Here is a 27,859-nt window from a genome sequence, read left to right as displayed (position 1 = left end):
ACAGGACCATTCTTGAAGAAAACCTGTTGGCGTCTGCAAAAGACCTGAAACTGGGACGGAGATTTGTCTTCCAACAAGACAATGATCCCAAACATAAAGCAAAATCTTCAATGGAATGGTTCACAAATAAACGTATCCAGGTGTTAGAATGGCCAAGTCAAAGTCCAGACCTCAATCCAATCGAGAATCTGTGGAAAGAGCTGAAAACTGCTGTTCACAAACACTCTCCATCCAGCCTCACTCAGCTCGAGATGTTTGCAAAGGAAGAATGGGCAAGAATTTCAGTCTCTCGATGTGCAAAACTGATAGACACATACCCCAAGTGACTTACAGCTGTAATCGCAGTAAAAGGTGGTGCTACAAAGTATTAACTTAAAGGGGACGAATAATATTGCACGCCCCAATGTTCAGTTTATTATTTTTTATAAAAGTTTAAAATAAGCAATACATTTTGTTCAACTTCACAATTGTGTCCCACTTGTTGTTGATTCTTCACCATAACATTAAACAATTTTATCTTTATGTTTGAAACCTGAAATGTGGGAAAAGGTTGAAAAATTCAAGGGGAGCAAACAATTTTGCAAGGCACTGTATACATGACCTTTACATAAAAGATAAAAAGTGCATATGACCTTTACATGAAAAGTAAAAGATATATGTGACCTTTACATAAAAGGTAAAGAATGGATGTATATGAACTTTACATAAAAGATAAAAGGCATAAATGACCTTTATATAAAAAGTAAAAGATGTACATGAACTTTACATAAAAGGTAAAAGATGTTTATGACCTTTACATAAAAGAAAAAAGGTGTATATGACCTTTATATAAAAAGTAAAAGATGTATATGACCTTTACAAGAAAAGATAGAAGGTGTATTTGACCTTTACATAAAAGATAGGTGTATTTGACCTTTACATAAACAATAAAAGGTGTATATGACCTTTATATAAAAGATAGAATGTGTATATGACCTTTACATAAAAGGTAAAAGATGTATATGACCTTTACATTAAAATGAAGAGGTACACATGACCTTTACAAAAAAGGTAAAAGATGTATATGACCTTACATAAAAGATAAAAGGTGTATATAATCTTTACATAAAAGATAAAAGGTGTATATGACCTTACATAAAAGATAAAAGGTGTATATAACCTTTACATAAAAGATAAAAGGTGTATATGACCTTTACATAAAAGGTAAAAGGTATACATGATCTTTACATAAAAAGGTATATAAGACCCTTACATGACAAGTAAACGTTGAATATTTCCTTTTTTTAACAGGTAAACTGTGTATATAATCTACATTTAACAGTTATATACTGTGGATGCCTTCCTCAGACACATGCACCTTGGATTGTGTGTCGCCTCGAACACTTGTTTAACAGTTAAAAGGAATATAGGGCCTTTATTTACAGGTGAAATGTGTTTATGATTTTTACATAACAAAGCGTGTATTTGGCTTTTATTTAACAGATAAAAGGTATATATGACCATTAAAAGATATATGACCTTTACTTAACTAGTAAAACCTGTATATGACCGCAATTTAACAGGTATAAGAAGTATATGGCCTTTACTTAAAAGACAAAGGGTCTATATATAACCTTTAGTTAAAAGGTAAAAGGTGAACATGACTTACCTAACAGGTTAAAAGGTGTATATATCCTTTACTTAACAGGTTAAAAGGCATATATAACCTTTACTTAACAGGTTAAAAGGCATATATAACATTTACTTAACAGGTAAAAGGTGTATACAGTTATGGCCAAAAGTTTTGAGAATGACACCAAAATTATATTTTCACATGATCTGTTGCCCTCTGGTTTTCAATTGCGTTTGTCTGATGTTTACATCACATACAGAAATATAATTGCAATCATATTATGAGTACCAAAAGGTTATATTGACAGTTAGAATGAGTTAATGCAGCAAGTCAATATTTGCAGTGTTGACCCTTCTTCTTTAGGACCTCTGCAATTCTCCCTGGCATTCTCTCAATCAACTTCTGGACCAAATCCTGACTGATAGCTGTCCATTCTTGCATAAGCAATGCTTGCATTTTGCCAGAATTTGTTGGTTTTTGTTTGTCCACCCATCTCTTGATGATTGCCCACAAGTTCTCAATGGGATTAAGATCTGGGGAGTTTCCAAGCCATGGACCCAAAATCTCTATGTTTTGTTCCATGAGCCATTTAGTGATCACTTTTGCTTTATGGCAAGGTGCTCCATCATGCTGGAAAAGGCATTGTTGGGCGCCAAACTGCTCTTGGACAGTTGGGAGAAGTTGCTCTTGGAGGACATTCTGGTACCATTCTTTATTTATGGCTGTGTTTTTAGGCAAGACTGTGAGTGAGCCGATTCCCTTGGCTGAGAAGCAACCCCACACATGAATCGTTTCAGGATGCTTAACAGTTGGCATGAGACAAGACTGGTGGTAGCGCTCACCTCTTCTTCTCCTAATAAGCTGTTTTCCAGATGTCCCAAACAATCGAAAAGGGGATTCATCTAAGAAAATGACTTTACCCCAGTCCTCAGCAGTCCACTCCCTGTACCTTTTGCAGAATATCAGTCGGCCCCTGATATTTTTTCTGGAGAGAAGTGGCTTCTTTGCTGCCCTCCTTGAAACCAGGCCTTGCTCAAGCAGTCTCCGCCTCACAGTGCATGCAGAAGCACTCACACCAGCCTGCTGCCATTGCTGAGCTAGCTCGGCACTGCTGTAAGTCCGATCCCGCAGCTGAAACAGTTTTAAGATACGGTCCTGGCATTTGCTGGTCCTTCTTGGGCGCCCTGGAGCCTTTTTGGCAACAATGGAAGCTCTCTCCTTGAAGTTCTTGATGATGCGATAGATTGTTGACTGAGGTGCAATCTTTGTAGCTGCGATACTCTTCCCTGTTAGGCCATTTTTGTGCAGAGCAATGATGGCTGCACGTATTTATTTAGAGATAACCATGGTTAACTGAAGAGAAACAATGATACCAAGCACCAGCCTCCTTTTAAAGTGTCCAGTGGTGTCATTCTTACTTAATCATGACTGATTGATCGCCAGCCCTGTCCTCATCAACACCCACACCTGTGTTAATGGAACAATCACTAAAACCATGTTAGCTGCTCCTTTTAAGGCAGAAATGCAATGATGTTGAAATGTGTTTTGGGGGTTGAAGTTCATTTTCTTAGCCAATATTGACTTTGCAAGTAATTGCTGTTAAGCTGATCACTCTTTATGACATTCTGGAGTATATGTAAATTGCCATTAGAAAAACTTAAGCAGTAGACTTTGTAAAAATTAATATTTGTAGCATTCTCAAAACTTTTGGCCATGACTGTATAACCTTTATTTAACAGATTAAAAGGCATATATACTGTAACCTTTACTTAACAGGTAAAATGTGTATATGACCTTTATTAAACAGTAGAGTTGAGCAAAAATATTTGCAAAACACTGGTCCGGTAAATATGTTGGTAGTCCATGGCCACCAGACCAAAGCCCTATAAGCCTCTATCACTGGTATTCCTGGCATCTCTTTTGATTAGTTTACCTGACATTGTATCCCTGCTGTGGTGTGCTTCATGCATGATGTTGTGTCAGGCATACTAGCCAGAAGAGGTACCGGGATGCCGGAAGGTAGGAGACGTTTTGCAGGGCTCTAGTTTGCAGTCATAGACTACCAACATTACTAAAAGGTCCAAATGGTGATCAGCACTCCAATCTCAAATGTGGTGCACATGGAAATGAATGGCATAAGAACGAAGAACTCCCGGCACTCACACATATCATAAAGCTTGATTGAACCTTTTAATTAGACTGCTGTTGAAAGCTTTGGAGAAGCGGAAACATGCAGATCCTGAATAAAAAGATCAATCAAGTTATATGATATATGTGAGTGTCGAGAATTCCTCATTCTTATGACCTACCAACCAATAAGGATGCTGGACCAGGGTACTATGAATCTTTTTACTGAATTCTGTTTAACAGGTAAATGATATGGTATGGTATGGTCATATGTTATTGAGCTAAACGTCACCATGTATTTGGCTATGGAAGCCATAGTTAGAATAAAAACTTAGCACCAGATAACCTTTATATGCAATGGTTTCCTAGAAGAAACTATATTCTATACCACAAAGACTAAAATAAAACTGGATATCTTTAGAAACTGCAGAATGTATAACTGAGATACATTATAAAGATGTTAAAGAGTTATCAGTTTTTTTCATAAATCAATAGTACTGTTGAAAATAAGAAACTTTGTGATATGACTTATCCGAAAAATCTGCTTCTTTCTCCTGGATTGATAATTAATTCTGAAAAATCTCAATTCACTAGAAAAATGTGTTCAGTGAATACAGGCTTTCCCATTTCTTAGACAGGGGATGACAATTGGAGCTCATAAAGTTTTATAGAATGGCTTTGAGATTGTTGTTTGGTCCCCAGATCCTGTTCCTGATTCGGTACTCGCCCATAAGCTTGAACCAGTCCTGATCCTGAACCTTTCTGAGTACCTGAATCTGTTCCAGTGTCCCGATACCCACCTATTTTCCTGAATCTGTTCCTGTGTCTCAGTACCAGCTTGAGATCCTGAATCTGTTCCTGTGTCCTGGTACAAACAAGAGTTCTTGAATCCATTCCTGTGTCCTGGTTCCATCTTGAGTCCCTGATTCTATTCCTGTGTTCCTCTACCAGCCTGAGTTTCTGAATCTGTTCCTGTGTCCCAGTAGAGAATGAATACCTGCATCAATTCCGTGTTCCTGTAGAGTCTGAGTTCCTGATTCCGTTCCTGTGTCTCGGTACCAGCTTGAGATCTTGAATCCATTCTTATGTCCTGGTAGTAGTCTGAGTTCTTAAATCCAATACTGTGTTCCAGTACCAGCTAAAGTTTCTGAATCTGTTCCTGCATCCCGGTACCAGCCTGAGTTTCCTATTCCATTGCTATGTCTCTATACCAGCCTGAGTTACTAAATCCATGTTTCTGTCTGAACCAGAACCTTTCCTGTCTGTAGCAGCCATCCTGTTTGTACCTTAACTTGAACTCGAACGTAAACCTGTCCAGTCTATTTAAGCCGTCCCGTCTGTACCAGTACAAGCATTCACCATGCTGGTGATCCTGTTCCTGTCCCGCTGTAGCTCTGACTTCGTCTCACTTGTTGCCATTTGGGTCAATTACTGTGGATCTGGGGACCGCAATGGAGTGGAACCTGGCAGCTACCAAAAGCAAAAACTAACTTTGCCACCAGAGGATCCTGAGAAGACCAGGTAGCCGCTTAGTCACTCCCCTCCAGGGTAAGCCCAGGCTGCATGGTCCAGTGGGTCCATATTCCCATTTTGGCCATAACAGTCACTGCCACTCTGACTGTAACAGAATGTCTGATTCTGCCTCTAGCTCCTTCCTCCTCCCAAGTCCATAGAATTTTAAAAGGCCCAATTGGTATCACCTATGTCAATAATGGTGAAACCTGTCTTCTCTGAATACAGAATGTATGCATGTATAGAGACTGAAAGATCATTCCAGAAAGAGATAAAAACATACTCTGATAAGATATATGACACCATTGATTTAAATTGATTCATGAAAAAACTGCTAACTCTTTAACATCTTTGTAATGTATCTTAGTTATACATTCTGCAGTTTTTAAGTATATCCAGTTTTATTTTAGTCTTTGTGGTATAGTATGTTTCTACTATTAATTTATGAAATAAAAATGTAAGCAACAATTACTTTATAACATTTATATGGCTATATAGACAATAGAAGTTAAAGAAGGGACAATAATATATGACAATAATATATATATATATATATACATATATATATATATATATATATATATATATATATATATATATATATATATATAGCATATTAAATGTACTTACCCAAACACTTGACTTCTTGTCCACTCCACAACCCATTTGCCATACATTCTCGCACACGGGACCCCACTAGGGTGTAGCCACTGTTACAGGCAAATATGGCAGTCGCTCCATATTGGGTCAACATACCAATTTTATTTCCATTAGCTGGAGTTGGCAGTTCCCCACAGGATATAACTGAAAAACACCAGAAATTTGATTTTGACATCAAAAGTAAAGATAACTAATTCCTATTTCAGGAACATCACCGAATGACCTTTACATAAAATGTCTTCCTCCTCCATTGCTTCTGCAGTGTTGCAATAGACAGGTTACCGCTAAAAACTGTGATGTTGAATTAAGTAGCATCCTGACCTTAGGCAAAGGTAAAGCTATCATTACTTTAATATAAGGGGTGCAATACATGGCATACGGTAGTAGGAATTATATTTCATGAAATGTTAGACCTTGGAAAGAAAAAGTCCTTAAGAATATGACTACACAATGTTTCTGTTTTTGATGTATCTACTAGTGGTTCTAGGCAAATAGAATCTTTTTAATATGCCAGCCGCATTCCCTTTACTCACAACAAAGAAAATTGCTGCCTTCTATTAAATGTATCAATCTGCAATATGACATACGGGTCACACAGCAATAGAATAGCTTAGTGTCATCCATTGATATGGTAACTAAGTATCACTCTAGGTCTAGAATATGAAAGCTGAGCATCATACAGTAATATGACAGTTTTGCTACTATTCATGTTGTGAATAGCTCAGAATGACCCAGAAATTGAAAGGCAAATTCCACCATCTGATTGATACAATGTCCTAGTGCATCATATTACGGTAGTGGTTTTCACTATATCTCACTTGTGCAGGTTGGCACGGTTTCCCCAACACTCCATGATCCATTGGCTTGACAACGAATAATACGAGACCCCATGTAATAGTAGCCGGGGTCACAGATTAACATCAGCTCAGCTCCATACTGATACTGGGTTTTATGGATAAGGCGCCAGCGACCATGTTCTGTGTTCAAACTGTTGATTTCTGGACATGTGACGGCTGAAAATGAGAGGGTGAAGAAGATGTAAGATAAAATCAGGTATCCTCCACTGTACCAACGTACATGTGCTCAGACATACTCACCGACACATTGGGGAGGGTTGTTGCCATTGCTCCAGTGCCCCGAAGGTTGACATTCCGCAACTGAATCTTCAGAATTCAAGAGTAGGTGTCCTTCATTGCATTCATAAAGAGCCTTGGTGCCTACAGTGTATTCCTTACCAAATACTGCCCCGTTCTTGGGAGTAGCTGGGACCCCACAAAACATAGCTGAAGAGAAAAGTCAGTAAATGGTCACAATCCATGACATTACAATTTTATTACACATCCAACAATATACAACAGGATCAAGTATAAAAGTAAGTAACATACATGCCATTTAGAAAACCCATGTGTATACAGTTTATTAAAGGAACTAAGTCTGACCACAGTAACCCTTCTCTACTATAAGTAATGGATGATGATTCTGATCCAAAATCGTCACCGGTTCTGGAGAACAGCGCAAACAACAACAGATTGGTGGGGATCCAATACCCAACATCTCCACCGATCAGCTGATTTTTGCTCTGGCAGTCACCAGATGTGAATACTTATGCAGCTGCATTCAATGTGTAGCAGCTGCTGACTAGTACTGCAGAGCAACTCCTAATCAAAAAGATAGGACCTGAACTGTAGTACCTGGAAGAGACTGATAGGCATTGAATGGAGAGCAAAGAGCTAACCGATTGGGGTGTCAGGTACTGGATTTCCACTGATCTCATTTTGATAAACTGATCATGTTATATTAATCACCTTTTCATAGAACAAACAGCTGCTTTAAATAAGACCTACTACACGGCATTAAAAGTATTGCAAAAAAGATTAGGTCTCCAAAAAGAAATATTTCCACAAATATAACTCATCTAAAAATGTGGAAAAAATGAAGAAAAACAGATTTTACGTCATGTGCTGGATATGTAAATATCTTGACCCCTGACAAAGGCCAGGTCCAAACTCTTAGAACAGCAACAACCATCATGTCTGGCAGTTTGGATACTGTAGAAAGTCTGGAGATGTCTCTAGTTATCATACGATCTTGTGGCTATAATGCTCTATTTATAATTTTACATATATATATATATATATATATATGTGTGTATGTGTATATATATATATATGTATATATATATATATATATATATATATACACACACACACACACACACACACACACACACGACTTAATAATATCCATTCTGTTTGTATATATATATATATATATATATATATATATATGAACTGGTTTCTTCTGGTCATTATATTTTAGACATAGCTTTAGCTTTTGCTTTCTATGTCTTTAGATATAATAAAGCCATAATAATTTAATAGTAATGAGGAAACCCTTATAAAGCATAGCAGGACCTCTGTGTCACTTAATCTAAAGGGACGATGGTAGTTTGAGTGGAATCCAGCTTTCCCACTAAGGCTCTGTTCACATCTTAGTTTGGATATTCTATTTTTTTGTTTCATTTTGAACAATAGACAAACTGATTAATGTCTAAAATTGGCCCATTTCATAACTGATGCAAATAGAAGTAGAGAGACCCCATTGATTACAGTTTTTAGAATGGACCAAATGTGCATAATGCAGAACTTTTTTTTTCTGTTGTGATATATACATATATACATAACAGAACACAGACGGATCCCGTAATAATGAATGTGGTTCCTCTACTTTCATTTGCATCAGATGTGCAATGGATCCATTTTGGAGATTAATTTGTTCATCTGTTTCTTATAAACTCATTTTGTTCCTATCTTAGATTTTGGTTGTTAAAAGGCCACAGTGTGAACATGTTCCTATATATTGCAGTTATACCAACTTATGCTCTGGCTCATTTCACTGATTTTTATGTACTTTCTTGTACCTTGTATAGACAGGTATATAACTGCCCCTTTGAGCTAGGAATTTCATTTATCGCTTCTCATGGGCAGGTGTCTGAACAGTCTGACCCCGGTTCTGCTTTGCCCTATCTACATTAAGGTCAGTTGACATAAGGTGAGATTTTAATTCTAGAGGTTAGGACTAGAGATGAGCGAACCGGTCCCGGTTCGGCTCGAGGCCGGTTCGCCGAACGGGGGTCCCGTTCGAGTTCGGTTCGTCGAACGTTCGACGAACCGAACTCGAACGTATAGGCTATAATGGGAGGCAATCACAAACACATAAAAATGCATTATAAATGTACACAAACAGTTAATAAACATTGCCATAACACTTACCGGTCCTCGCGATCCCTTCTGCACTCTGTCTCCTGCCGCTATTCCATCCGATGATCGCTGAATCCTCCCGGTGACCTGCACTGCCAGCAGAGAAGCAGGACCTATCGTGACGTCAAAATAGCCATGTGACCAGTCACGTGGCTATTATCTCATTGGCTACAGACTGGTCACATGACTATGACACGTCATGTAGGACCTGCGAGTGCATCTCTCCGGTACACGGTGCACATATGTGTATCGCCGTGTACCGGCGACATGCTCTAGCACACGGTCGACTCCCCGTTCCGTTAGGGACCGGCTGACACAGCCGGTCATTAACGGAGATCACCGTTGCCATAGCAACGCAGTTAGCGGTGACGTCACCGCTAACCGCGGCTCCGGGAGCACCGTTGCTATGGTAACGCGTCTGTCAGCGTTACCGCTAGCAGCCAGCAGTGATCACTCACGGAGTGAAGGCTGCACGCTGCTTCCCGATTGTAGTGAGCATTGTAGTTAGGATGGAGGTTCCCCAGCCCCAAGTGATGCCCCTCACTACAATCGTCACTACTACTACACTAGAAAGAAAGAAGAGAGAAGAGCAGGATCGTGGAGGGCTGACAGGGGTAATAAAGATGGAGTCTCTAATGTGTCTGTGTATTTATTTCTATTAAAGTATTTTTTCTCTGTGTGGTGTCTTTTTTTAACCCTTTATTGGAGATTCTTAATGGCCGGGTCAAACGTGCCTGACATTAAGAATCTCTGGCTTAATACTGGCTGGTAAAACAAAGCCAGTATTAACTCATGATTACCCAACAAGCCACCCGGCTCCAGGGCTGTTGGAAGAGTTGGATACAGCGCCAGATGATGGCGCTTCTATGAGAGCGCCATTTTCTGGGACGGCTGCGGACTGAAATCCGCAGCAGAGGCGCCCACAAACCTCGGGCTAACCTGTGCTGCGGATTCCAATCCCCAGCTGCCTAGTTGTACCCGGCTGGACACAAAAATAGGGCGAAGCCCACGTCATTTGTTTTTTAATTATTTCATGAAATAAGTGAAATAATTAAAAAAAAACGGGCTTCCCTATATTTTTGGTTCCCAGCCGGGTACAAATAGGCAACTGGGGGTTGGAGGCAGCCCGTGGCTGCCAGCTGTACCTGGCTAGCATACAAAAATATGGCGAAGCCCACGTCATTTTTTTGGTGGGCAAAAAACTTCTGCATACAGTCCTGGATGGAGTATGCTGAGCCTTGTAGTTCTGCAGCTGCTGTCTGCTCTTCTCCATACAGACAGACAGCAGCTGCAGAACTACAAGGCTCAGCATACTCCATCCAGGACTGTATGCAGAAGTTTTTTGCCCCCTGAAAAAATTATGTGGCTTCGCCATATTTTTGTATGCTAGCCAGGTACAGCAGGCAGGTACGGCTGCCCCCAACCCCCAGTTGCCTATTTGTACCCGGCTGGGAACCAAAAATAAAGGGAAGCCCTTTTTTTATTATTTCATGAATTTCATGAAATAATTAGAAAACAAATGACGTAGGCTTTGCCCCATTTTTGTGTCCAGCCAGGTACAACTAGGCAGCTGGGATTGGAATCCGCACCACCGGTTGGCCTGAGCTTTCTGGGCCCCACTGCTGCGAATTGCAGTCTGCAGCCACCTCAGAAAATGGCATTTTCATAGAAGCGCCATCTTCTGGCGCTGTATCCAACTCTTCCAGCACCTGCCTGCTATACCTGGCTAGCATACAAAAATATGGCGAAGCTCACGTCCTTTTTTTGTAGCTTTTTGGCAAAAAAAAAAAAAAATGCTTCCCTGGATTTTCCATTGCCAGTGAAGGTAACACCAAGCAGTGGGGGTTAGCAGCCAGTAGCTGCTTGGATTACCCTTAGCTAGCAATACAAAAAATGCAGTGGGAGCTAACATATATTTTTTTTAATTATTTATTTAAATAACTAAAAATAAAATGGGCTTCCCTGTATTTTGATTGCTGGACATCACAGTGCTGTAAAAATAAATCTTTAAAAAAATGACGTAGCGCTCCGCGGTATTTTTGATTCTCAGCGCAGATAAAGCAGACAGCTATGGGTTGCCACCCCCATCTGCCTGCCGTTACCTTGGTTGGCAATCAAAATACAGGGAAGCCCATTAATTTTTTCTATTTAAAAAATAGTTAAAAAAAAAAAATTACGTTGGGTCCCCCCATTTTTGATAGCCAGCTAGGGTAAAGCAGACGGCTGTAGCCTGAAAACCACAGCTGGCAGCTTTACCGTGGTTGGGGATCCAATGTGGAGGTCCCCTCAGGCTCTTTTTTATAATTATTTTATAAATATTAATAATTACACAATAAAAGTAGGGGACCCCCCAAATTGGATCACCAGCCAAGGTAAAGCGGACAGCTGTGGTCTGGTATTCTCAGGGTGGGAAGGTCCATAGTTATTGGGCCTTCACAGCCTAAAAATAGCAGGCCGCAGGCACCCCAGACGTGGCCCATCCACTAGATGCGCCAATCCTGGCGCTTCACCCCAGCTCATCCCGTGCCCTGGTGCAGTGGCAAACGGGGTAATAAATCGGGTTAATACTAGCTGTAAAGTCACCTGAGATCAAGCCCAGCAGTTTGTGATGTCATGGCGTCTATTAGATACCCAACATCATAAACTGTCAGTACTAACAAAAACAAAAAATCGACAAAAGAAATTTATTTGAAAAAACAGTCCCCAAAACATTTCCTCTTTCACCAATTTATTGTAAGAAAAAAAATAAAGGGGTCCCACGACGACTCTGGACCGTCTAGAATATGGGGGGGAGACACTCAGGGAACGTATCCCCCATTTTCTAGGAGTGCGGACCCTTCATGTGAGGAGTGTGGGTGCAATGAATCTGCACTCACTCTCCCCGGGTCCACAGCAGCAGAGTCCATGTCGTAATGGTTGCTACCAAAGCTGCAATGCCCTGCTCATGAGGTAAGGGCATGCCTAATCAGGAGAACTACTGTAGAGGAAGCTCTGCTCACTGGTATATAGGTGCTCAGAGGTAATAATAGATAAAATTAGTGAGTAACCTCGGCACTCTATATCTCCCAGACTAAGTCAGTAAGTCACAACGGATAGTAATGCAAAATCACTCTTTATTGGTCCGTATTAAGAAAATTTTTTTTTCATAAGCATATATGTTTTTGTCCAAAACAAGTTACAAATGACGTTTCGGCCTGAGCCTTCGTCAGATTGGACTTATCTGCATGTAATCATGAAAAATGACAATAATCAGTATCACATAAGAGTGAGAGAACAATAACATAAACTCGAACAATGTAGAGGTACAATTGGGATGCAGCAAAAAAATTGCAACACAGCAAGAAATGAAACACTTGATACAAATGTCATAATACAGTACAAGGACAATATAGTAATGACAAATATGGGGTCAGAGTAGACTTAGACAGCTCTGGTACGAAAGAGATGTCAATCATAAAGTAACATGTGCAGTAGGTGTAGAGCTACACTATGCATGGCAGAGCTAATGGGTAGACCGACCATAGAAAAAGTAGAGAAAAAGTGGCGAAAAAGTGGAGAATAAGTGGAACATAAGAGGAGAAAAAGTGGAGAAAAAGTGGAGAAAAAAGTGGAGAAAAAAGTGGAGAAAAAGTGGAGAAAAAGTGGAGAAAAAGTGGAGAAAAAGTGGAGATTAAGAGGAGAAAAAGTGGAGAAAAAAGTGGAGAAAAAGTGGAGAAAAAGTGGAGCATAAGTGGAGAAAAAGTGGAGAAAAAGTGGAGCATAAGAGGAGAAAAAGTGGAGAAAAAAGTGGAGAAAAAGTGGAGAAAAAGTGGAGCATAAGAGGAGAAAAAGTGGAGAAAAAGTGGAGAAAAAGTGGAGCATAAGAGGAGAAAAAGTGGAGAAAAAGTGGAGCATAAGAGGAGAAAAAGTGGAGATTAAGAGGAGAAAAAGTGGAGAAAAAGTGGAGCATAAGAGGAGAAAAAGTGGAGAAAAAGTGGAGAAAAAGTGGAGAAAAAGTGGAGAAAAAGTGGAGCATAAGAGGAGAAAAAGTGGAGATTAAGAGTAGAAAAAGTGGAGAAAAAGTGGAGAAAAAGTGGAGAAAAAGTGGAGAAAAAGTGGAGCATAAGAGGAGAAAAAGTGGAGAAAAAAGTGGAGAAAAAGTGGAGAAAAAGTGGAGATTAAGAGGAGAAAAAGTGGAGCATAAGAGGAGAAAAAGTGGAGAAAAAAGTGGAGAAAAAGTGGAGAAAGTGGAGAAAAAAATGGAGAAAAAGTGGAGAAAAAGTGGAGAAAAAGTGGAGAATAAGAGGAGAAAAAGTGGAGAAAAAGTGGAGAATAAGAGGAGAAAAAGTGGAGAATAAGTGGAGAAAAAAATGGAGAAAAAGTGGAGAAAAAGTGGAGAAAAAGTGGAGCATAAGAGGAGAAAAAGTGGAGAAAAAGTGGAGAAAAAGTGGAGAAAAAGTGGAGCATAAGAGGAGAAAAAGTGGAGAAAAAAGTGGAGAAAAAGTGGAGAAAAAGTGGAGCATAAGAGGAGAAAAAGTGGAGAAAAAGTGGGGAAAAAGTGGAGCATAAGAGGAGAAAAAGTGGAGAAAAAGTGGAGAAAAAGTGGAGAAAAAGTGGAGCATAAGAGGAGAAAAAGTGGAGAAAAAGTGGAGAAAAAAGTGGAGAAAAAGTGGAGAAAAAGTGGAGAAAAAGTGGAGAAAAAGTGGAGATTAAGAGGAGAAAAAGTGGAGAAAAAGTGGAGAAAAAGTGGAGCATAAGAGGAGAAAAAGTGGAGAAAAAAGTGGAGAAAACGTGGAGAAAACGTGGAGAAAAAGTGGAGAAAAAGTGGAGAAAAAGTGGAGCATAAGAGGAGAAAAAGTGGAGAAAAAGTGGAGAAAAAAGTGGAGAAAAAGTGGAGAAAAAGTGGAGAAAAAGTGGAGAAAAAGTGGAGATTAAGAGGAGAAAAAGTGGAGAAAAAGTGGAGAAAAAGTGGAGCATAAGAGGAGAAAAAGTGGACAAAAAAGTGGAGAAAACGTGGAGAAAACGTGGAGAAAAAGTGGAGAAAAAGTGGAGAAAAAGTGGAGAAAAAGTGGAGCATAAGAGGAGAAAAAGTGGAGAAAAAAGTGGAGAAAACGTGGAGAAAAAGTGGAGAAAAAGTGGAGAAAAAGTGGAGCATAAGAGGAGAAAAAGTGGAGATTAAGAGGAGAAAAAGTGGAGAAAAAGTGGAGAAAAAGTGGAGAAAAAGTGGAGCATAAGAGGAGAAAAAGTGGATAAAAAAAGTGGAGAAAAAGTGGAGAAAAAGTGGAGAAAAAGTGGAGATTAAGAGGAGAAAAAGTGGAGCATAGGAGGAGAAAAAGTGGAGAAAAAAGTGGAGAAAAAGTGGAGAAAGTGGAGAAAAAAATGGAGAAAAAGTGGAGAAAAAGTGGAGAAAAAGTGGAGAATAAGAGGAGAAAAAGTGGAGAAAAAGTGGAGAAAAAGTGGAGAATAAGAGGAGAAAAAGTGGAGAATAAGTGGAGAAAAAAATGGAGAAAAAGTGGAGAAAAAGTGGAGAAAAAGTGGAGCATAAGAGGAGAAAAAGTGGAGAAAAAGTGGAGAAAAAGTGGAGAAAAAGTGGAGCATAAGAGGAGAAAAAGTGGAGAAAAAAGTGGAGAAAAAGTGGAGAAAAAGTGGAGCATAAGAGGAGAAAAAGTGGAGAAAAAGTGGAGAAAAAGTGGAGCATAAGAGGAGAAAAAGTGGAGAAAAAGTGGAGAAAAAGTGGAGAAAAAGTGGAGCATAAGAGGAGAAAAAGTGGAGAAAAAGTGGAGAAAAAAGTGGAGAAAAAGTGGAGAAAAAGTGGAGAAAAAGTGGAGAAAAAGTGTAGAAAAAGTGGAGATTAAGAGGAGAAAAAGTGGAGCATAAGAGGAGAAAAAGTGGAGAAAAAGTGGAGCATAAGAGGAGAAAAAGTGGAGAAAAAAGTGGAGAAAAAGTGGAGAAAAAGTGGAGAAAAAGTGGAGCATAAGAGGAGAAAAAGTGGAGCATAAGAGGAGAAAAAGTGGAGAAAAAGTGGAGAAAAAGTGGAGAAAAAGTGGAGAAAAAGTGGAGCATAAGAGGAGAAAAAGTGGAGAAAAAGTGGAGAAAAAGTGGAGAAAAAGTGGAGCATAAGAGGAGAAAAAGTGGAGAAAAAGTGGAGAAAAAAGTGGAGAAAAAGTGGAGAAAAAGTGGAGAAAAAGTGGAGAAAAAGTGGAGAAAAAGTGGAGATTAAGAGGAGAAAAAGTGGAGAAAAAGTGGAGAAAAAGTGGAGCATAAGAGGAGAAAAAGTGGAGAAAAAAGTGGAGAAAACGTGGAGAAAACGTGGAGAAAAAAAGGAGAAAAAGTGGAGAAAAAGAGGAGAAAAAGTGGAGCATAAGAGGAGAAAAAGTGGAGAAAAAAGTGGAGAAAACGTGGAGAAAAAGTGGAGAAAAAGTGGAGAAAAAGTGGAGCATAAGAGGAGAAAAAGTGGAGATTAAGAGGAGAAAAAGTGGAGAAAAAGTGGAGAAAAAGTGGAGAAAAAGTGGAGAAAAAGTGGAGAAAAAGTGGAGCATAAGAGGAGAAAAAGTGGAGAAAAAAGTGGAGAAAAAGTGGAGAAAAAGTGGAGAAAAAGTGGAGATTAAGAGGAGAAAAAGTGGAGCATAAGAGGAGGAAAAGTGGAGAAAAAAGTGGAGAAAAAGTGGAGAAAGTGGAGAAAAAAATGGAGAAAAAGTGGAGAAAAAGTGGAGAAAAAGTGGAGAATAAGAGGAGAAAAAGTGGAGAAAAAGTGGAGAATAAGAGGAGAAAAAGTGGAGAATAAGTGGAGAAAAAAATGGAGAAAAAGTGGAGAAAAAGTGGAGAGAAAGTGGAGAAAAAAATGGAGAAAAAGTGGAACACCCTTTGGTACCTTTCATGTGGCACTAAGGGGTGCTTAGCTTTGTATTTAGCCAAAAAAATGAAAAAAAAATGACATAGGGTTCCCCCTAGTTTTGTAGCCAGCTAGGGTAAAGCAGACGGCTGCAGCCTGCAGACCACAGCTGGCAACCTCACCTTGGCTGGTAATCCAAAACTGAGGGCACCCCACGCTGTTATTTTAAATTAAATAAATAATTTAAAAAAAAAACACGTAGGGGTCCCCCAAAATTGGATCACCAGCCAAGGTAAAGCAGACAGCTGGGGCCTGATATTCTCAGACTAGGGAGGTCCATGGTTATTGGAATCTCCCCAGCCTAAAAATAGCAGGCCGCAGCCGCCCCAGAAGTGGCGCATCCATTAGATGCGCCAATCCTGGTGCTTCGCCCCAGCTCATCCCGCGCCCTGGTGCGGTGGCAAACGGGGTAATATTTGGGGTTAATACCAGATGTGTAATGTCACCTGGCATCAAGCCCTGGGGTTGGTGAGGTCAGGCGTCTATCAGATACCCGACATCACCAACCCAGTCAGTAATAAAAAAAAAATACACGACAAACACATTTTTATTTGAAAAAACACTCCCCAAAACATTCCCTCTTTAACCAATTTATTAGATTGAAAAACAAATCCAGGTCTGGTGTAATCCAAGGGGTTGCCATGACGATGCACACTGTCCCAGTCAATGAAGAGCAGGATGTTCCCCATTGGCTGGGAGAGCAGTGCAGTGACCTGAGCTAACATCAATGGGTCAGCCCAGGTCACTGCAGGGGGGTGACAAGTGCTGCTGTCAGTGAGGTACATTACCTGCGCTGATCTCCAGCACACTGACAGCCCCTGTCACTGAGGTCAATGACCGGCGCCTTCACATCAAGTATCGCGAGAGGTCCGTGACGTCACCACCATCGGTGGATGTGTGTGTGTGTGTGTGTTTGTGTATGTGTATGTATGTGTACATGCCGCGGGCAGGAGGGGGTGGAGCGAGCTGAGCGGGAAAGTGTGGGCTTCCTGCACGTAACTAAGATAAACATCGGGTTACTAACCAAAGCGCTTTGCTTGGATACCCGATGTTTATCTTGGTTACCAGCTTGTGGCAGGCTGCCAGCGATGGCTCCTGCTCACTGTAGCTGTAAAAAGCCCTGCTTTTTGCTGCTAGAACCGTTCTCGAACGTATCTAGAACTATCGAGCTTTTAGCAAAAAGCTCGAGTTCTAGTTCGATCTCGAACAGCCCAAAAATCACTCGAGCCTAGAACTGGAGAACCACGAACCACGAACCGCGCTCAACTCTAGTTAGGACCGTCCCGATTGGGGGACACCTTGTTGTAGTGGGATGACTTTTATATTTTTTTACCCTATGTTATTTATTTTTACTATTATTACTTACCATATTTTTAATTTTATAAGACGCACCGAATTGTAAGACACACTTCATATTTAGAGAAAAAAAAAAGTAAAAAAAATATGGGGGTCTGTCTAATGATCTGGTGGTGTCTGACTGGGGGAGGGTGGATAGCGGTGGTGGAGCGAGGTCACAGGAGACGGGGCAGTGGTGGAGCAGGGTGATGGTGCTCGCTGTGGGCGTTGTGAGGCAGGAAGATCCAGAAACTGTCGGTGGTGCGGGCTTCAAAAAAATGTCGCCCGGAGTTGACACATGCGCAGATTGAGCTCAATGATGAGCCGAGATCTCATTTGTGTGCGCGCCACTCTGGGAGCCATTTTTTTCCCCAATGGGATGGGGGTGGTGTGTGCAGATGAGATCTCGAGCTGAGAGCTCAATCTGTGTATGAGCCGACTTCAGGCGCCATTATTTGAAGCCTGAAACTCCAACATTTTCTGGATGGTCCCTGCCTCACCACCCACAGCGAGTACCAGCCCTGCCCACTGCAAAGTGAACAGCACACAGTCCGCAGCATTGCCCCTGCCTTCTGTGACCATTCTCCACCACACCCCGGTAAGCTACAGTCAGTTTATGAAATGCACCCCTCCCAAACTTTTGGCAGGAAAAGTGCATCTTATAATTTGAAAAATACAATATTTACTGCAGGGTATGTGGTCTTAGTTTTTGTCTGTTAAATAGCCACAGTGTGAACATGTTCCTATATGCCGCAGATGTACCAACTTATACTACTGCTCATTACTTTGGTTTTGCTGTTTCTCAAAATGGAACAATAAAGGTGCATGCCCACGATCAGTATTTGCAGCGGCTTACATCTTACGGCTTACATACAGCGGATACATCAGTTGTGTCCAAACCACTGCGGTGTACAGTACAAGCATAGTGGACGGGATTTCTATAAATTCTGTACCCACTGTGCTTGTTTTTTCCACAGCAAACACTGACCTGCGGAGCATCTTTCCAGACCACAGCATGTCAATTGTTTGCTGCGGAATTGCCTGCGTCCTCCATAGGGAGAACACAAGCAGGAGACCGCAGCGCACGGAACCCTGATCGTGGGTACAAGCAGCTGCGGTCTCCTGCATTCTACTGCGGAGGAGACGCGCCCCCCCCCCCTAGGTCAGGACTCGCTGCGTTCTGAACGCAGCGAGTCCTGATCGTGGGCACATACCCTAACACAGAATATCCAAATGAAAATGTGACTGTAGATTAAGCATTATACTGTCAAGTATAGGAATAGCTACATGGATTTTCCAGGGTTGATAATGCTTTTTGACTCCTTTTAAAATTCTAAATTATTCTCATTATACCTACCATGGCATTTATATCACATCTAGTTACATGTCTGTGTGGAGACCACCATAAGATTGTGCCAGTTATATTGGGTTAAAGCATTATTCATAGTTTTTCTATGCAACTGGATAAACATATAGCTGGGATGATTTAGGAAAACTGCACTTGCAGGGGGTTGGACCCGATGGCCCTTGAGGTCCTTTCCAACTCTATCATTCTATGATTCTATGATATGATTAGTAATGACATCAGAGGATGAGCAGAGGTGCAGGGGACCCAAACAGCACTAGCTAGACATTAGTAAGAAGCTCTAAATGTATGTTTTAAAGTATATTGAGAAGTTTAAGGGGAGTCTGTCTGCCCAACCTATCAGTATAAATTAAGCACATAGCCTTTTAGGAGATGTTCTACTATAACAATTGCCACTTTTATGTTTTAATTACTTTCCCCATTCTGCAAAAAATGAGGTTTAATCTAATATGCTATTTGAGGTGCTCGGTGCACCCTTAGAGTGCACCCTTCCGCCCACTGGTTTTGCATGCCCCACCTCCTTCCCTGATGATGGACAGAGTTGACTTGCCTGAGCTTTCTCTGCAGACAGTGCTCCCTCCAGGCAAGTGAGTGCTGTAACTCACCAGTAAGGGAGGTGGGGCATGCAAAACAAGTGGGTGGAGCAGAGTCCCAAGTGTCTTGGCCACACCAAGGGTGCACCAAGTTCCCTAATTAGCATATCTGAATAATCTTCAGTTTTTGCAGAATGGAAGTAGCAATTAAAAGACAAAAAGTGCTATTTTGAAAGGGACTATATCCCCTACAAGTGTGTGTGCTTAATACACTGTCATTCTGGGCTGACAGACTCCCTTTAAACTTTTAGTTAAAACATTTCTTTATATCCTTGGAATACCCAATACACAGTTATACATCCCTAACTAGTATTGCACAGTGCAGCAGGACATCAGAATGAAAGAATTCTTGAAACTGTTTACATATATTGTTGGCAAGTAAAATAGGTAGCTCTTCCCTGAAAGTCATAACTGTCAACATGTTTCCCAAAACGATGACAAAATAAATATAAATTTTATTTATTACCTATTCATCAAACGTGAAAGTGACAAGGTGAAAGGAAAGAAGAGCAGAATGGAGAGGCTTTTATATAGCTCAATGTGGTTACAGCCTGTAGCTTCAAAATTCAATTGAATTGCCTGTCTGATTTTCAGAAAATTAACTATGTAAGAAAAGGGGAATTAAGTGCAGACATAGCTCAAAGAGGCCAACACTCAATTATTGTTTCAAAGTTTGGCAGCTCCTCCAGGTCTGGCCTGGTAACGAGAAGCCGGGCATCTCATGGTGGCAGGTAATTTAGTGGCTGGACAGGAGTAGGGGGACACCTCATGCCTCCAGTTGAAATGATAATTATGACAGTGTCATGCTGGCTGGGAGGGAAGCTGAGGGAGATCTCCGTCTAGACTGCAGAGTGTGCAGAATTCCAATGCAAGAAATGGCAAAGTGACAGGAACAAGTATTACACAACATCCACCGTACAACATAGGAAGAAGCAGCAAGCGTGACAATTAATTGGCAAATTTTTACAGTACTTACCACCATGATTCTCTTACCACTCATAATGTATCATTCATTTTAAATAGAAATACATTACAGCAGATTGAGAATGACACTTCATAGTGTGAGTGATTGATAAAATGAAATGACAGGGCTGAAATGTGAGCAGTCTACGAAGAAATATCTAAGGAAATTCTAGGTACAAAAAGTTTCTTCATTTTATTGTCATAATATTTTGCTTTATTAGAGGCAATTCCACAATCCGTGCCCTTTTTATTACAAGTGGCTTGTGGGCTAGTTCTCCATGTTCTCAATGTTATATCATGGTATTTGGTACATGGCTAATGATGCTACAATAGTTATCAATGATCAATTAGTGTCCACTCGCCAGCTATATTGTGTAAGTAAGAGTGGGTGACAGTGGCAGCCGTCTGTTAGTGATCTATATATCATTCCATAATGGGCGCTACTGTGAGTAATCTGAGCATGTCAGACTATATTCAGATGACATATTAGCCAAATTAACCTTTTCATGTTTCTTTGCCCTGAAAACACATGTAAAGCTTTGTTCACGCACCACTTTTGACATGTGCATAAAAAGTTTCCATGGTGTTCCATTTACCCAATGAAAGTCAACAATGTACTTTTGGCCTTTGTGGGGCTGGTATACTGTATGTGGGTACAACCTTTTATCCAGCATAGTATAGAATTAGAGCACACGTGCTTTTTTGGTCTGGGGGCCACGTTGTCACACTGAACCAACCCCATAGACAACAATAAAACATCATAAACATCCCATCCCAATTTATGTTGGGGATTCCCAACATAAATATCTAATAAGTGCTGGTTCAATTTTTATGACTCCCACTGATCTGGAGGATAGAGGTTTCTTTTGTCTTCCAAAGACAATCCAGAGTGTAATGGATCCTACTTTCTCCAATACCTTTAATGCAAATGCTGAGCATTTCCATTCTCCTATAGGCTACAATAATTATGGCAGCACTGCCACTTCTTTACTCCATACTTAGATGATGACATGGTGACAACATGGCCACAGAGAGCACCATTGATAGTCACCATTCCAACAGTGCTACCTGACCCTCCTCTATTCCACTCCCTAACATGGAAAACAAATATGAGTAGCCACCATAGACTGTCAGACATGTCTGTGACCGGAGAGCTGAGGACCACATGGAAAGGCATCAAGGACCACAAGCTGTGCACCCCTGGTACAGAGTATGGAATGCTATACAGACATATACAATAAAATAATGTACAGTGCATGCTATATGCTCTATTACCTCATGGGTGACAAACCCCACTGTTTACCTATAGAAGAGGTATATGTTTATCTTGTATAAATTAGGCTCCTAAGGTGATGTCAGCAGAGAGTAAGAAATGAAGAACACTACATGTGAAAACACCATTATCATAAACAATATTCAGAATATTCTATAACTTTAGCTGTCAAATTATTATTGACGCAATATCCTGATTTGTTTGTTCCCAAGTAAAACATTTTCACTTATTTAGTAAAAAGTCAGATAAAATCATTAAGACAGTATTTGTGTGTTATTATAATGTATTGTTACGAATTCCCCAGTTGTGTTATGGATTTTAGCAAGGACTGCTATGTTAAGCACTGTGGTATTGTTCTCATAGACGTACCCTGACATAATGGCACCTCTGAGTTCCAGTCATAATAGCCTTGAGGACGTCGTAGGCATGTAGCTGAGTTAATTCCAATGAGCCGATAGCCAGGATTGCAAGTGAACCGCACAACTCCTCCAGGGGGATTGATGACAGGACCGAGCACCGAGCCATGGAGAGGAGGACGAGGGAGACTGCAGTAGGCAGCTAACATACAAAAAGAGGATACATGACATAGCAAGACTGAATGATCATTTCTCATTGCTCATGCAGTAAGTTGCCTTTTAGAGGCCACTAGATTCTGACAGCTATGAAAAGGACACCATTGTGGCTTGTGCCTGTATGAGCAGTGCGAGTCGTAATGATCTGATGTGTAAAACATATTGTGTATTATATTACAGCACAAGCCCTCCGGGGTCCATTTACATGGGCTGTCTGGTGACACTAAAGAACTGCTGATTGGTAAACATTGACAGATCGGCGGTTGATTAATAGTCTGTTTACAAAGGTAAACAATGTGCATTGAACAATCTGTAGTAGACCGTTCAGTATGCACAGACTGCCATTGTACTTAGCAGTGCGAGTGTAGTTTACAGAGGACGATGCCCTGATTTGCAGTGCACAAAAGATAATTTCAATGAATGAGCGGTTTGCTCATTCATCGGGTGATCGGCAGCTTACACTGAAAGCTTGTCGTGAAACAAGCATTCTTAAGAATGCTCTTTTGCCATAATCTTCCAGTGTAAATGTGGCACATGGAACAAAGTGTTAGGCTGCGTGCCCATGATCAGTATTTGATGCGTTTTGGATGCAGCATGCTTCAGCTGCGTCCAAAATGCTGCATTGTACAGTACAAGCACAGTGGATGGGTTTTCTAGAAATCCCGTGCCCACTGTGCTTTTTTTTTCCACAGCAAACACTAACCTGCGGAGCGTCTTTCCAGACTGCAGCACCTCAATTGTTTGCTGTGGAATTCAATGCGTCCTCCGTAGGGAGAACACAAGCGAGAGACCGCAGCGCACTGAACCCTGATTTTGGGTATGAGCAGCTGCAGTCTCTTGTGTTTTCCTGCGGAGGAGACATGCGGCCCCACCAGTCAGGACTCGCTGCATTTTGAACGTAGCGAGTCCTGAACGTGGGCACATACCCTTATGGTACATTACTATCACAGGCTACTAAACTGTCAATGAAAACCTCACCACCATCAACAATTTATCAAGCCATACATCCAAGCCCTCTTCACCTCCTGCCGCCTTCAACTCAAAAATATTTCATGGATTCGTACATTCCTTTCGCAAGAAGCTGCAAAAAACCTAGTGCATGTTCTTATTATCTCTCACCTGGACTATTGCAACCTCCTGCTCTGTGGCTTCCCATCTAATAGTCTTGCACCCCTACAATCTATTCTAAACTATGCTGCCTGACTAATCCATTTGTCCCCCAGCTACTCCCCGACCTCTCCAATCTGCCAATCCCTTCACTGGCTTCCCATTGCACAACGACTCTAGTTCAAAAACCCTAACCATGACCTACAAAGCCATCCAAAATCTCCTCCTTACATCTGTGACTTAGTCTCATGGTACTGGCCTACACATAACCTTCAATCCTCTCAAGATCTCATTCTTTTCTCCCCTCTAATCTCCTCTTCCCACAAGTGCATCCAAGATTTCTCCCATGCCTCCCCCATACTCTGCAATGCTCTGCCACAACATACCAGGCTCTCCCCTACCTTGACAAGCTTCAAAAGGAACCTGAAGACCCACCTCTTCCGATAAGCCTACAACCTGCTGATATCCGCAGTCTGCTATAGCACCGCACGACCATCTCTACCCTCACCTATCCCTTGTAGACTGTGAGCCCTCGCGGGCAGGGACCTCTGTCCTCCTGTACCAGTCTGTGCCATGTTTTGTTTATGATCATTGTACTTGTCCCTACTATGTATACCCCTTTTCACATGTAAAGTGCCATGGAATAAATGGTGCTATAATAATAAACAATAATAATCAAAAAGTTCTAAACATTCTTCCATTTACAGGATTCCACGTAAGCATTCACATAAAAAAGTGTATCAATGCCCCTTTAATATGGATCCAAAATATCTAAACTTTTATTTGATATTATATTATCTAAATATGACCTGAACCTGTGGCTTCTTTTTTTTATTTCTTTTCCTTTCTTTAGAATGTTTACTTTTATAATATCTAGTTCTTCTCCTTCTTTTTAGCCATAGTTAGACTAGTAAAAAAAATATATCCCTTTGTAATTCTATGATAAAATATGATTATTTAATATTACACTTCCAATGCCTAAGGCTGCACTATTGCTAGATGCCAGCATCTCCCCTTGTGATTTCTTAGAACAGCGCCTAAAAATCATGTTTGTTCAGAATAGTGTAGCCTCAGGCACCCCCACTTGATTCCTGTCATGCATAATGTTGAAATAGGACCTTGTCTGGATTTTTGCTGTATATGTGTTTCATATGGGGAAGGATTGGAAAGACTAGTGAAGAACACATTGGGGACCACCCATCTATGCTGTAAGGGTCTCAATTCTCAACCATTCCTTTGTCAAATTGGGCCAAATCAGGTCATCGACTTATAATGCAAAGACCACGGATTTTTATAAAGCCACAAGATATACTGTTCATTTTGGTCACTTACTCCTGCACGTCGTATATCAGAGATTATATTCGAAGTGACTGAAAAGTACAGAATGGAAGGGAATAATTTGTCATATTTTCAATGTTTATCTACTCCTACGAATTCACGTATTGATATAACTATTCCCGAAAACACTGGCAGCGCTCAATCTAGATAAAGCGCCTCTCCACCCATTAGCCATGATAAATGATTTGTCATTCTTACCCGAGTAGCGTATCTTAAACCCCTTCCTGCTATATGCATGGTCAGACATCCACCGCAAAAGAACCTTGTTTGCTGTACTGGTGAAGGTCATGGGCGCAGAATAGTTACCGCTCAAGGATGTGAGCAATGTGCTCTGACCAGAGGGTCCTAGAAACAAAGAAATGTTATCATATAGTGTTAACAGAAGAGACAAATTGGATGATGTGAACACAGAAGGTTTACTTTTAGTCTTTACAAAGCTGGTATTTAATATGATTTACATTTTAAAGTGCTTCTGAATAAAAGTGACTCAATGGTGGAAACGCGTTTACACTAAGTAACAGTTAACTCCTTCACTCTTAACTGCTTCACCCCCGGTGATTTTTTATTTTTTGTGTTTGTTTTTTCCTCCCCTTCTTCCAAGAACCATAGCTTTTTTATTTTTCCGTCAATATAGCCATATAAGCGTTTGTTTTTGCGAGACAAGTTGTACTTTTGAATGAAACCATTAGTTTTACCAAATAGCGTACTGTAAAACAAGGAAAAAAATTCTAGTGCGGTGAAATTATCAAAAAAAGTGCAATTGCACGATTGTTTTGGGGGTCTTTTATTTACTCTGTTCACTATATGGTAAAACTGATGTATACATATGATGCCTCAGGTCGGTATGAGTTCGTATACTTTTACTTTTTTCTAAGCGGGAGAAAAAAAAATTCAGAAGTTTGTCCAAAAAAAAAGTAACGCTTTTGTTGCCAGTTTTTGAGACCTGTAGTGTTCGGCGGCTTTCTCAAGGGCAAGGCATAAAACAATCTAACACATGTGCCATATATTTAAATGCAAGATAATAAACAAAGGATATCACCTGTGTGTAGTATTGCATCTAAGCCGGGATAGGGGTGTATGTGCTTTCCAGCACTAATGACGGCAGATGTGAAGAAGTTATCCAGAACACAAATTTGTTTATTGTCTTGCATTTAAATATGTGCCACATGTGTTAGATTGTTTTATGCCTTGCCCTTGAGAAAGCCGCTGAACAGTGGCGATACACGTGGGGCTTTAACCCACTTCTGGTCCACCATATCCACCTGTCCTGCCCTGGACTTTCACAGGTTTGCCTCCCTTCCTCATGGAGGTTTGTAGGGTTTGTCTTCAGGCTGGGTTCTTCTGGCTATAAGGAATTCTCCAGGCATCTATTGGGTTTCCTGGACTCTTACTGTTTGTGGCTATTAGTTTGTCAGTTGCGGCCAGCTGTATGGTTTATGACACCAGGACCCCCTACCAGCTGGGATCATATGCATGTATTATTAATAGGCTGGTCACCAAACAACCCCTTTCCCAGAGTTATAGCAGATCCCCATGTCTTTATAAACTTTGGGTTGTATAACCACAGGGCTATTTAGGACACGTGTATAGGATTATCTTCATTTGTGGACACACTATGTTCTCATTTCATATGGGTTATATGTCTTGTATCCATGTTTTTAAATGGTTTTAGAGGTGTCTACTTGTGTTATTTGTGTATTTTTGTATTTCATGTCATGTGTGGTTTTTTGCATCACCTAATAAAATTCAGTGTATTATTGATACGATATGTGGTGATCCCATTTCCTTAGGTACGCTTTTTCTTCCTTCATCATAACGTGCTTCTTGTACCTAGGAGATCCCACTCTCAGGTGATGCCGTCCCTTTCTTCTCCATTTACCAAAGAGTTATGTCACACAACATAGTTAATAAATAACATTTCCCACATGTCTACTTTATATCAGAGCAAGTTTTGAATGATATTTTTTGTTTTGTTAGGAGGTTATAAGGGTCCAAAGTTTATCAGGAAATTCTAATTTTTCCAACAAAATTTACAAAACCATTTCTTTAGGGTCCACATCACATTTGAAGTGACTTTGAAGAGCCTATGTGACAGAAAATACCCAAAATTGACAACATCCTAAAAACTGCACCCTCCAACTGCTGAAAACCACATCCAAAAAGCTTATTAACCATTCATGTGCTTCACAGGAACTAAAGCAATGTGGAACGTGGTGAATTCACCAAGTGGGGCAGTGAGCATATTGACAGGTGACCCACATAGTTTTATACCATTGGACAGTAAAAAAAAGAATAATTACATTTTTTTCACTAAACTGTTGTTTTAGCACCAAGTTTTTAATTTTTATAAGGGCTAATAAGAAAAAAATGGACCACACAGATTTTTGTGCACTTTTTCCTGAGTGTGTCAATACCCTCCATGTAATCAAGAACTACTTTTAGACTTCAGAATTTGCTGGACTGGGAATAGGTAAAAAAGGCCCAATAATATGTTAAACAATTTCTCCTGAACGTGGCAATACCCCACAAGTGACTGTACAGAACTGTTTGGCCACATCGCAGGGCTCAGGAAGGAAGGCGCGCCATTTGAATCTTGGAGCACAGGGTTTCCTAGAATAGTTTACAGGTTCTATTTGCAGAGCTGCTATGTGCCAGAACAGCAGAAACCCCTCTTAAGTGACCACATATTGGAAATTATACCCCACTGGGAATTCATCTATGGGTGTAGTAAAAAAAAATTCTGAAAAACACCCATTGAGTATAATACAGTGAACGTTGCAAAATTAAAAATTGCAAATAAGTCCTTGTAATACTCTGTGCATTGTTTTGCCTGTACATTGTGCCAAGCTAGTGCTTCTGGAGGCTCAAACACCAAAAATTAAGCGGGCTGTCATCACTACAGCAATGCCAAACAGGTGGATGTTAACTGTGGTGCAGACACATGGTAGTGCTCAGAAGGGAGGGGGACATTTGGATTTGGGAGTGCAAATTTTGCTGGATTTCTGTTTGGGAAGCCATTGTGCTTTTCCAGAGTGAAAGGAGCACAATATCTCATTTTCTTGCAATACTGTTGTTGACCACATTTTTGTGCATGCCTGAAAATATGCATAAAATGATGGATAGTGCAAGATCACAGACCATATAGGAGGTCAAAGTGACTCTGTACCTGATTACACTGAATTTTATATTGGGAATTTTGTCTGAATCACTATTTTCTGAGATTTGCATGTAATCTCCAGTGTAAGAACACAGCATAGAGTGCAGGATAAA

General features: G+C 40.5%; 1 protein-coding gene across 3 annotated transcripts in view; it reads right to left on the bottom strand.

Annotated features, from left to right (window-relative positions):
* Positions 1 to 27,859, bottom strand: part of CSMD2 (CUB and Sushi multiple domains 2) — a 1,639,331-nt gene that overhangs the window by 61,859 nt on the left and 1,549,613 nt on the right. For all 3 annotated transcript variants that reach the window (XM_075336114.1, XM_075336115.1, XM_075336117.1), the window contains 5 exons: positions 24,788 to 24,934; positions 21,942 to 22,130; positions 7,009 to 7,194; positions 6,730 to 6,924; positions 5,882 to 6,055 (listed from right to left, as the gene is read on the bottom strand). In XM_075336114.1, the coding sequence (XP_075192229.1) occupies positions 5,882 to 6,055; positions 6,730 to 6,924; positions 7,009 to 7,194; positions 21,942 to 22,130; positions 24,788 to 24,934 (891 nt within the window). The remainder of the gene's footprint in view (positions 1 to 5,881; positions 6,056 to 6,729; positions 6,925 to 7,008; positions 7,195 to 21,941; positions 22,131 to 24,787; positions 24,935 to 27,859) is intronic.

Source organism: Anomaloglossus baeobatrachus, chromosome 2, assembly GCF_048569485.1.
Source record: "Anomaloglossus baeobatrachus isolate aAnoBae1 chromosome 2, aAnoBae1.hap1, whole genome shotgun sequence".
In the NCBI taxonomy this organism is placed as follows: domain Eukaryota; kingdom Metazoa; phylum Chordata; class Amphibia; order Anura; family Aromobatidae; genus Anomaloglossus; species Anomaloglossus baeobatrachus.
Note: the sequence above shows the minus strand (reverse complement) of the source record. Positions and strands in the feature narration are given on the sequence as shown.